At 43.5% G+C, this 12,409-nt stretch overlaps 1 protein-coding gene across 8 annotated transcripts in view; it reads right to left on the bottom strand.

Moving 5' to 3' along the window:
- Nucleotides 1-12,409, bottom strand: part of grik4 (glutamate receptor, ionotropic, kainate 4) — a 170,317-nt gene that overhangs the window by 33,517 nt on the left and 124,391 nt on the right. For all 8 annotated transcript variants that reach the window (XR_008953001.1, XM_057049638.1, XM_057049637.1 and 5 more), the window contains 3 exons: nt 4,540-4,701; nt 1,829-1,981; nt 1,298-1,402 (listed from right to left, as the gene is read on the bottom strand). Coding sequence is in view for 7 of the 8 variants with exons in the window: in XM_057049638.1 (XP_056905618.1) it covers nt 1,298-1,402; nt 1,829-1,981; nt 4,540-4,701 (420 nt within the window). In the remaining variant the exon portion in view is untranslated. The remainder of the gene's footprint in view (nt 1-1,297; nt 1,403-1,828; nt 1,982-4,539; nt 4,702-12,409) is intronic.

The raw sequence follows: 12,409 nt of genomic DNA, 5'->3' as shown, positions 1-12,409 counted from the left end.
AACAAGCCTATACCCACGGCGGACGGAAATTCATTAAAGCAAAGTGGAAATTCAAACAAATTCACCCAACAGCACCGAGGTGAGCAACTGACTCCACCGCAACATGCGCCAACAGACACGGCTTACAAACCACAGCCGTGTAAAACACGCTGCCGTGATTTTGGAATCGGCGCTGATCGATCTTTGGAGGATTTCACGCGGTCTGTGGAAGCTCCGAATGAAGTTCACCTTGAACCCGCCCCTAATACAAAGAAATAATATGATTTACTGAGCTAGTGTGAAAGCTGTTGCTTAACACACCTCTATTACTTTAACATTATTCTTATTTAACGTTATTCTTATTTACCCCAACACACACCTGCACGCACACACAAACACACGCGTAGCAGCTGCTGACTGGCTACGCTAAAACCACTGAGTCAGTTTTTTAGTCTATAAAATCAACACAGTTTGACTTGAACCTGACATCTTTCACTCAGCTATTCAAGACATCTTCTGCTGCTGGAATAATGTTTATACTGGATAAAGATCTGTTACTGATAGGTTGTTATCTTCATATGCAGCTCCGCAGATGCAGACGCCTGAGAAGCTCCTGATGGATGAATTGGACAATCCTAAACTGATAAAATCAGGTCTGGAGGCTGAATATCTCTATCTGCCTCGCACAAATTACGCTCAGTGGCCCCCACAGCTGAGCTTATGACAGGTTTTAGGACTCTTTGGGAAGTTCTCACTTGGCAAATGTACAAAATTGGACGACAGCTTTAGCGCGCCACCAATCTATTCACGCACAAATGTCTTCACATCTCCTTGGCCGCTGTTTTCAATCCTTTTAATTTCTCGTTAAGGTGTGTAGTTTGGAAGAAATGGTAGTGTGTGAGAAAGATTCTACCTTTGTCAAACCGAGGCAGCGGGATATTAGAAGGGGACGCGATAGAATGTCAGCTCCTCTGAAAGAAGCCTGGAATTCCAGCATGTACTGAGGCAGGTCTGGAATACCCACAAAACTCCTGCTGCTAATTATATATAAAATTACAAACTGATCTTTGATTTCAAAACAATTCGCAGCTCTAGTGTTGGGTTACTGCATCGCCCAATTTTCCTCTTGGTCCAGTGGCGTCCTGACACTTGAGCAGTGGCCTTTCATGCGTTACAGGAGGACAGCGCTGAGTGACACATGTATCAGAAATGTGTCTCTGTAACTCTACAGAAACTTTCTTTTGAAGTAGTTACACGAACTTGCAAGCGCAACATTTAGAATATGGATGTCAGAACTGTAAGACTGTGAAGAACTCACCTGCCTGAGGCCATCCCGGCTGTTCTGCATGATTCGCAGGGCGTAATTTGATCGCTGGCCTTTGCTGTTGAATTCAATGTGGCCCGTTAGACCTTCCAATTCTACCTATCCGGCACAGAAAAGGCAACACATTAAAAGGCATCAGACTGAGAGAGAGTAGCAGAGTCTGAATATAAGGCACAAGTCCCCCCCGTCTGTCAGAGACCAGACTAGCTAACCCGTCCATAAAGTCTCGCCTCCTGTAGAATGTAGAAAGTAAAACAATAAAAAAACAAGTTCTCAACAAAATCCCAAATCTGCCACCATCCAAATAATAGCCGGAGACTCTGAAAATGAATGACCTCCGCTCCAATAAAGTGGGAAACTTACCGATGTGATGACTTTCACTATCAACATGTATGCTGAATATCTGGCAAGCTCTCAATAATGGTAAGCTAGGATAACTACTTCACCAATTTACCTATAAATGTGAATGACCGGGGTGGCTATCGGAGCTGCCGCCTGTCTTTGTATCATCCCAATGAGCCTTACCATCCTCAGGTAGTTCATGAGGCTGGTGCCATGCTCCCAGATCTTGGAGGACTTGCACGAGAGCTGAGTGGCGCCAACATTCTGGCTACGGTTCAACTCCTGAACCGCCGCCACCACGGTGTACACCGCATCAAAGAAGAGAGCGGAGGAGAGCTGCAGAGGAGGACGGAGGGAGGTTAGTGTGTTATACACGCACACACTCACACACACTTGCTCAAAGCACACAGCTGTGGGTGTAACACTGTGGTAAGCGGTCAATGAGGGGTTAACCCATCCCTAGAGTGGAAGTGAGATTATTCCATTAGATCATTAGAAAGACTCTGATCTGCTGACAGTGCTGAAACTCTCTCTCTCCCTCTCTTTCTGTGTATTTTTTCCTGGGGAGACTCTGAACTTCCTTGTCTTATCCCCAATGAAGCTGGCACACCCTGACTGTTCCAATTACAGCCTGCCCCTCTCAGCACGGGCCAGAAAACAGTGGGAGAGGCAGCTTTTTCTCTCATCTCATCTCATCTCCTCTCATCTCCTCTCATCCTACAGCCTCCTCGTTGCTATTACCACATGTTGTCTTGTGCATTTGATAGAAATCCTCCAATTCACATAGTTTCAAGCATCACTGAAGTGAATCTTTACTGGAATTACAGATTAAAAGAGACCCGATCGGCACAGAAAATACTGGAACCCGAGCAAACGACATTAATAAAGGTAATTAGATTGTGATACATTACGACTTTAACCAGAACATTATTGTACACAGCAGAATGCTGAATGCTGTTTCATGATCTCGACACAACATTGGGAAATTACAATATATTTTTGAGTTGCCATTCAGGACAAGGCAGAAACTATGTTGGTGCTAAAGAAAAAACAAACATAATTAGTAGTTCAGCAACAAGAATGTTCTGCTGGTGTGTTGCCAGTCCTGTTGCTGTGTTCCACTTGGCTCAAATGGTACTTTTGCAAATATGAGATCACTCTTGTTTAGTTGTGTGCAGGTGTGAGTAAACACTGTCTTTACCTCCCCAAAACTTTGCCAAGCTGCTATTTTCATCAAGAGTCTGCATCAAACTGACCAGAACGGCTTCATTAAGATGTGCTGATCCTTTGCAATTTTCCTGACATTTTAGAGGTAAACTCCTCAAACCGGGTCCAAACGCAGTTCAAGAGGGCAGTTTGCCATGATTACACGGTGGCAAGTGCCACGTAAACAAACCTGTCCTGTTTTTAAACTATATCAAGCAACTGCAATCATATCCAATTTGCACTATATATTCTTAAACATTCACTTTACAGTGCCAGTAATTTTTTTTTAGCTTTGTCTGATAAATCGGTGAAACATGAGTACTGTGGTGCATTTTATATTCTTTCCCGGAACCTCTGCAGTCTATACGTGGTACCGGACCCATGGTTTACGTTCCAATCATGTGAGCCTAAAGAAGCAAGACTTGAAGGAACTATTACAATTGGCCATGAGTGAAATCTGCTATGGCACATTCTCTAATTGTTTAATCCTCCTAATTTGCTGCACCAAATGCCAGAAATGACGGCTGCGTCCACCTATTGGCTGTGCTGTAAAATGGGATCCGGGCCTGTGTGAAAATAGGGACATTTATCTTTGAATAATCTCAGCTCTACGCACGTGTAAAGAGGTCACTTTTAATGCAGCCCTTTTTATACGTGCGCTCCCCACAGTCACATTTCCTGAAGACCTAATTACTGTTAATGAAAGACAGTAAATTATCTATGTGCATGTCTAAATGAGTTAATCACTTGCTTATGCTGCCTTCTTTTATTCTCTCTAGATGTTAGCTAATTAATCACAGGATCTAATTGCTGCGGGCCAACCAGTCTCCTAGTGACCTGCTTTGCACAAAAACATTTTTTTTTATGTGAGCTAATCTTTACCTGTTTAACACTCAGCTTATGTTAAAGCAATGGGGTGGTGGGTGATGGATCCCATTATTTCTTTTAGCTTCAAACACAATGATGTTTTCTTTCATGATTTGAATTTGCTCAATTTCTGGTGCTAATGAAACCCTCCAGGAACCTTTTAGTACACAGTTTTCTTTACCAGATATATTCTCCCTGTTGGTACTTTTTTCTTGGCCGTAATTCTCTCACTAATTATTTACAGCATATTTGGGGGGCGAGATCAGATACATTTTTATGATAAGGACGACACACAAGGGATTCTGTTTAATATCAACACAACCTGCCATCACATGCGAAGATGAATCACATTCTGCTCTTTTATAAAGTCTGTGAAGCTGTAGGTCGATGAAGGGCAATGCGATCTGCCGACTGCCTTCACCATGGAAATGGAGACCCCATGTGAAATCAGCTGTCTGCCGGCCCCCCGAGGACCGAATCGTCCTTCCCTGCCGTAGGCAGAGAAGGAAAGCAGCACCGGCAGAGCACGGCTGCTTCCTCAACGATGAAAACACTGATCATTAAAATGGCCAATAATATGCTTCATTTACAAAAGCTAGCAGAGTTATGGATTTGGCCAATTTCAATCTGTCACTCTTGTACAGCAGGTCAGGCCCTAGTTTATAACGTGCGTTAATTTTCTGGCACGGGAGGAAAACGTTCAACCTTTTGATTTCAGAATATGTCACTGGACCCAAGAACAAACTCTTAGATGCAAAGCCAGTGGCATTGAATCAAAGCTATCATAGTAAAGGCTTGCAACCTTCATGACTGGCACTCACCGGGGTCCCAGCGAAGGGTGCGTGGTCACAGTTTTCTTGCCAGGAGCGATTCAGACTGATTACGAAATCCTGGAAAAAGGGATGCGTTTGGTTGAACACCGAGAATCCGATGATGTTGACCCGTTGGTCCGCTACGTCGTCCAGCTGGAGTAGGGAGAATTCCTGCAAACGGGAGGAAAACAGTCGATGCTGCTGATTTCTACGGTAACACATATTCTAGCATTATCTACTGCCACAAACTAGAAAATCTAATATTGAATTACTGTCAAAGTGAAACGTGTTAATATCCAATTTACTCGGATTCATTTACTTTCCATTAAGTCTCATTATTCCAGATGATTACCATGAAAAAGCTGCACCAGCGCTTGACTGTGCATCACGGTACCGACCCGTGCATTACACCACAGGTCATTTGCAGAGTCTGACACACAGGTCATTATATGACTCCTGGATTGTAATGCTTAAGAGTGTGAATGAGAATGAGTGTGAAACACAGGCAGATAGACAGAGAGAGCCTGGGGCATTAGCAGAGGAAATGGGAAAAACATGAAAACAGATGGATAATTGCACGAATGAGATAATAACCCACATTGCCATGCAGCATACTGATACGCTCCAGGTTGCAGGAGGAAAAAAATACAGATATTTGTTATTTTACTATTTTCCCCGAGGGACAAGGAAGGTTTTTTTTCCCTGTGTCTGGGTGACAGACGGAGAGTTGCGAGATACTGGTGAGGAACGGCAGAAGGACAGGAGACAGGGGCGTGACGGGGATGGACATCACCTGAAGGTTAATAGGGGTGTCAGAACCTTGCTCCCCCTGAGGTGGAAGCCTTCGCCTGGCTGTTGCGCCACCTAGCTTATGGCAGCCCGATCAAGCCCGAGCACCTGTCTGCCTGTCACTAATGCCAGGAAATCTGAAGATAAGGATGGGGGGGGGGGGTTCGAGGGGATGCTGAGGGCTAAAGCGAGATAAGATCAAAGTCTTAAGATGTGGGGGAAGCCTACTAATACCAATGTGGACGCAGAGGAGCAAAACTTAAAATTGAGTGTGCAAATGAGTTGTTTTCAGATTATGACTGAAGGTGCAGAGGGGGGTAGAGACCTCTGCAGAGTCTTTGTTTACGTGAAAATGGTTGAGGTTAAAGGTCAAACAGAGGTTACTTCTACCTGTAGGCCTGTTTATGCACTGCATTTTAAGATGGGCTCGTATTAACATTCTGCTGAAGTCATCGGTGTAGATTATAGCCAAGTTGGGACAGTTGGGAAGGTAGAAATGGTTGCTGATGCGACTGAGTGACCAAATCACTGGGAGACCTGTCAAAGGGTTTAGGTCCCACTGATGCCTCAGCAGAAGAAGAAAATGATGGAAAATTTCATCAGTATCAGAAAATTGGAGGGGGTGAAAGAGGCTAAATAGATAATGGAAACTTCAAAAAACCCAACAAAAAGGTCAGAATTAAATAACACAAACGAGCAGGAAAAAGTCGCAGACTAGGATCAGAGAGTCAGTTAAGATGAGACCAGTGAGAGGGTGAAGGCACTGAGATGAACTCAGTGCTGCGGAGGGCAGAATTAATGTGGGAGGGGGAAAAAAGGAAGTGTTTAAACAGGACTGCTGATAAAGGTTATAAATCATCATTTGTCTACATTCAGTGGTGAATGTTAAATGATCCTAATTACTAGGTGATTTGTCCTGGCCAGAGTATGTCGGAAAGGTCAGTATGGATGTGTGCTGTGAGTTTGCTCCCTGTAGGGGTAACTGACATGACCACAGACAGATATTAAATATCCTATAATATAGGATCTTTATGTAGGACCTATATAAACAGGTAATAATAGAATTAAAGCAGAAATACCACTGAACCCCCATTCCAACTGCTTGTGTTAACAAGCCAGGAGGAATTTCAAATTCAACAATATTATTCTCCAAAGTGTCAAACACCTACAGCAATGTTTAACTTTCTAATTCCCGAGCATGACATTAAACATTCCAGCTTTTCTCCTCTCAGATCATTTGGAATCTCTTGGGGAGCCAGAGAGCCTTTTGGGACTGGCCATATAATTACCGGCTAAGTGTGTTTCAATTGATCTTTAGAGGCAGATTCAAGCAAATGAGCCCATCGTTACACATGCTCCTTAAAAGTGCCTGTATGCACGCATGCATGTGTGCTGACACGCATAGAGCACATGTGCGCGTCCACACACAGGCCACTGGATACCTTATAATTGAGCAACACATGCAAGAGAAGACCAAGGTCATCAAAACATCCCTAGGCTGTGTCTAGAGAAAACTAATGGGCTTCGTTGTTGACTTTCAGGGCACACACACACACACACACACACACACACACACACACTCATTTCTATTTTTGCAAGGACTTTCATAAAAGTAATACACTTTCCAGGGCCTTACCCTAATTATCCCAACTAACTACCCAACCCCAAGCTTGACCTAAACTCAATATCAACGTCAACCTTCGAAGCATGTCTTTCCCATCAAACAGTCCTTTGAAGTTATGAGCACCAGCAAAATAGCCCTACTTTTCCAGTAGAATGAGGATTTGTATGTAGTATATGTTGTAGGTGTGAACATACACACACACAAACACACCAAAGCGATGGAGAAACCAACTGTCACAATTGGAGGGGTGGATGGAGGGGGGGGGGGGGGGGTGGAGTGATGGGAAAATAGACAGAGCGAAACAGGGAAAAGGTGAAGGATTTCTGGAGCTGAGCATTTAAAAAGCACTGACACAGACAGGTAGGGCAACAGAGCGCAGATGTGTGTGTGGGTGGGGATGTACAGGGGTCCCTAGACATTAGCTGTCACCTAAAGATCAATCAGCCGATGCTCCAAGCAACAAACCCTCTTCTTTAATTTTCCTTCCATTGTTGATATTCACTGGTTTTGTTGCGCTCTTCCCATAACGGACCTTTCACGCATACACACAGTCCAGAAAGCCCCATGGTACGATCAGTTGGGGGTTGTTATAATGTAGACAGTGTGAGCAGTGAATAATGAGATCCCAGGAGGACCTGCTGCTGATAGTGGGATACCCTGTCATGAACTCAAACTCATAGCAACCCCCCCCCCCCCCCACACACACACACACTCACAAACACCCAGCCCCACCCAACACTGCCTATTTCAGTTCCTCTCTCAGATTCACACAGACATGCTCTTATTTCTTAGCAGTGGCGTAAGCCACAGCAAATCCACCACACTGAAGAGGATATTAAGATAAAGTAGAAAACAAAAATCCAGCAGCCTTTTTTCTCCTATGATGGCGTCTCGCTGAACAGGATAAAAGATTTTGAGATTATAGTGACCGCCTTGGCCAAACTTCAATAGAATCAGGCTGGATCTCTGCTGTACACACGTTACAACATCCTGTAACAAGAAAACTCATCTCTGTGCAAGAATGGCTCATCTGTTAATCCTTTATGTTTGGAATTTTTAGATGGGATGGAGGGTTTAACAGTGTCTATCAATGCTGTGCAGGTACTCTCAGGGCTCTTCTTCCTAAAACCACCAAAACTCATGGAAATGTATAATAAGAGAATATTTTTGTCCCTATGTAAGTCGCAAATGACCCAACGGCAGAACTATGTAGCTGCACTAGATTTGTTCGTCTAGCACACAGTAATATGAAGTTGTGTTTGATTACAGCTAATGGATCGAACTCTTTCTGCAATCCAAACAATAACTGCAGCTAAATGCTTCAGCCTGTTCGCCCCCGATGTTTGCCGGTCTGCTAGCAAACAGGATTTCATGCTGCTGGAAATGGTGATTGCACCGAAACACAAAAGCTTTGAAATATAAACATGGGGACACAGACAGCTAAACATGAGGGACACAGACAGCTAAACATGGGGGCCACAGACAGCTCAGTGGGTCGTGAATGGCCGGTCTGCTCCGCGCCACAGCTCAGGCACGCCGCCCCGGGACACGTGCTGCATGCTTTTCACCGTTTTCTGTGAATTGCTTTTCATTCATTAATGATGCTTCCTTCTCAAGAAGAGGAAACATTTAACAGGATTTGGGGGTTCTGGCTGGCTGTCGCCCTGCAGATGAATGAAGCCGCACGCCGACGACGCTCTCACAGCTGGATTGTTCGTCTGTTTTTGGCAGCGAGTCATTCTGTGTCAGGGGTACAAACTGGGGCTGAGCTCTAAAGCCGCCTGCAGCCTCTTAATTACGTTCTGGAAGCGGAAAGGGAGGAGAAGTGATGAGAGAATTACAAAATATCACGCCTAGGTAAAAAATGTAAATGATTTATTAAATTTTCTCTTCCCAATATTGCACACAAGAGCTCACTTCAGTGCCACGTTGAGTTTTATTAACTCCCACCTTCTCCTCCCTGTCTGCATTTCTACAGTTGCATTGGAGTCTAAAATCTCCATAAATTTCCCTCTAATTTAATGCAACTTGTAATAAACATTATCATCATACATACAGTATGTCTCATAACACCATGTTCACATGAAATATGAAGTCACACAATTTATCCAATTTTCCACAGAATCACGTCCAACCTGCAACAGCAACCATGCAATTGTGAGGCAACGACTTAGGACGAGAACCTTTACTCCAGGTTTGGAGCCCACCAGCTTCTCTTATATGAAGAATAATGTCTTTTCCAATAAGCTAATTGTTCAAATCCCAGCAGAAGCATTGAGGAAGGTACTCATAATATTTTTTATCTAGTGGTTTTTCCTCAAAGACCACCCTAGATTAGCAGGGATTCTCCTGATTACACTGTAAGAAAACAGAAAAGTAAAATGCGGATGTATGGGAAGCAGGTTGTAACATGATTTTGTTTTATAATTTGCTTTGTTGTAAAATAACACTGACTTCAGCTTTAATAATAAGGGAGAACCGGCTGTGACAGCCTCAACACTGTTTCTGTGAACTGACAATAGAAATGGGCTCTCTCGGGTCTTTTGTCCTACAATAAAAGAGATTTAGAAGCGCCGAGCGGATTTACTTTTGCATGTTGTTTCTGCCTTCTTCATAGTCTTTGCAGAGCTTGATACCAAACTTCTTCTGATGCTGGATTTATTTTGTTTATTGTGTCACTCAGCTTCTGTTTTATCTTCCTTTGCCCCATTCACTCTGAGCACAGGCAGCACACGTGCCCAGTGCTGGATCTAGTTCAGATTACGGGGCACAATTATTTGGAGCTCACAGGAATGAATGAATACAGTAGGGCTCTAAAACAGATCATGTGGACTTCAGGGTACTGAAAAAGACATTCAGAGACCATCTATGGCATAGAATTGGCATAGATGCAGCTGCTCTATTCTGTTATTATCCTTCTTCTCTTTACTTGGCATCCCACAATGCCTTTCACCTCAGTCAGCAGATGGCAGAAATTTCCCAAGTCCTTCCTTGCGTACTTAGTATTGAGACGCTCCCTCTCATCTCTAATGAGCGAAGATGAGGACTCGTGATTTGGACTTCGTCACCAGCCTGTCTCAGGCTGTATGGCCAAAGCCTGGAATACACCTTAGGCTTTGAATTGTTCTGTCTCTGGGGACTTCATAAATCTTACAAAATGAATTGTTGGATGTTCTAATTACAAGTCGATAACAGACTGCATGTGCCTCCATGACAGAAAGAAATGAAACCGCAGCGTATCGTTTATTTCACAGTCAATCACTAATGTCTCTATCGAGCGTGTTCAACTTCACTGGCTGCGCTTGATCTTCTATCGAGCGTCCTATCTGGATTTCATTGTTTGTTGGAGTGATAATCAGAGTATAAATAGAGTCATGCGCTTCAATTAGAATGAAAGCTCCATCAGGCTGATTAAAACAGCAAAGAGCTGGGCGTCGTCTTCGCTTCACACGGCTCTAATCAACATCCTGTCTGCAAATTAGATGAAAAAAATAAGAATAAAAGCCTGTATCCAAAGTCACATGTGTATGTTAAAGCACACAATTAAACACATGTTGATGAAGAAGAGCCAATACGCCAGGGGGGTGACCATCAAATGGGCGCTCTGTCATGTTTTCACAGCTGGATAGGATTTAAAGTGATGAAAGATGACTTTGCATGTCTAATTACTTAATCAGGAATTAACAGCTTAATAACAGCAGGACATCTGCAGCCTCAGCCATTTAAAATTCAAATGAAATAACTTGACTTGAATACGGCGACTGTGGTGGTAAAGGCATTAGTCATTGTTCAATCGCTAAAAGGAGAATAAGAGCATAAAAGAAGATTGGGGGGCAAAACGCTGGAAGGAAGGTATGTAGTCAGCAAGCAATATAAACTTTCCAGAGAAGAACCCCACAGTAAGCTGCAACCAAAGCCCTGGGATTTAGAAGATAATAGGCTGTAATGCAATTGTCAACACTGAGTCATGCAGACATGTGCTTTAGAAGGGGAGCCGCTGGTAACGAGACGGACCCGGAGTAATCAATACTGCACAACTCCTCACACGTACAGAAGAGGAGAAGGCTGAGAGGTGGGAGAACCAGCTAAACGCTTTACACCCCATCACTGCGTGTAAGATTAAAAGACACCAAGGAACTGAAGAGATTTATGATTTTGATGTAAATTTCTTTTCTTGTAGGATTTAGTCTGCTTGTATGACAACTTCATTCACCTTTAAAACAGTAAAAAAAAACCTTTCTATTATGTTTTCTATTTTTAGTGCTATATGTATTTGTGCGTCGTCAACCCTGATGCATATGATATTTTTCAGAACATGAAGAGACCTCATGTCTCAACTTGTTAACCTTCTGAATTAGCCATGAAGGATTAATGTGTGGGCCTCATGAATAATGAATAATGTTAGAGCCTGCGATTAAAAAAACACCAGAACAGTCTACTTCTATGAATTTAGATGTCCATTTGCAGAATTAAGAATTTCACATCCATTTTCTTGGGATGAAAATGTGCACATGACAGGTTTAAACAGAGTTTTAGGAATTTATAACCAACCCAAGTGCTCAAGTACTGAGAAGTAAGGGTTAGATGGACAGGGCTGTAAAGTGAGCCGTCCCCCACCGAGTCCACCTGTGGAAGTGAAGACAGAAGGAAAGTGTGTCTCGTCGTGTTTGTGCCCACCTAAAAGCTGATCTAAGCATAAATGCAAATAACTGCAGGTTAAGGTTAACGCCTCCTCAAGCCCTTTTTAGTCACCAAGTTTGTGGAGCTCTTTGTTCCTAATGTTGCCTTCACACCTGCTACATCAAGTGCCATTATAACTGTTCTTCTTCTGCTGATCCACCACTGTGATGTCGACAGACTAGCTAACTGGTCTGGCTCCTGGAAGTCTTCATCATGACCACAGGAGTCTACCATTTTGACTCTGGCTCTGACTCTGTCCCCAGCACAGACATTACTCAAAATGACGACAGCGACCTGGTCACGGTGATCCGTGTCACTTGATCGTACCCGCCTACATGGCTGTTAGATGTTGTACTGTCTCAGGAACACCTATGCACAGCCACACACTCTGTTTCCATTGCACACAATGTTCTCCTCTTCATTCCCCTGCAGATAAAGGATCCATTCCAGATCACTCAGGACTTTTTTAGATAAATCATCGACTATTTCTTGGTTGTCTCCTTCTTGACGGGTTCTCACTTGTCCTTGATCTCCTTTCTGCCTCTTAGCCTAAGATCTCAGGGTGCAGAAAAGGAGAAGAGACCCTCCAGGTATTCTGAGGAACTTCTCTGGCCTGGTTATCATACCTGACACTGTTAGTTTTATAAAAGGTAGTTAAAATCATACACAAGAGCTACACCATCACAGTAGATGCACTAAGGACTGGAGAAGCTCCAGAAAGACTGTTGCTCTCAGCAGGCAGATAGAAACAAGAGGTTAGTAATCCTAGAACTGCTGGCTGAGGAA

This window comes from Takifugu flavidus, chromosome 12, assembly GCF_003711565.1.
Source record: "Takifugu flavidus isolate HTHZ2018 chromosome 12, ASM371156v2, whole genome shotgun sequence".
NCBI lineage: Eukaryota > Metazoa > Chordata > Actinopteri > Tetraodontiformes > Tetraodontidae > Takifugu > Takifugu flavidus.
The sequence above is the reverse complement of the archived record's forward strand: the minus strand, read 5'-3'. Positions and strand labels throughout refer to the sequence as shown.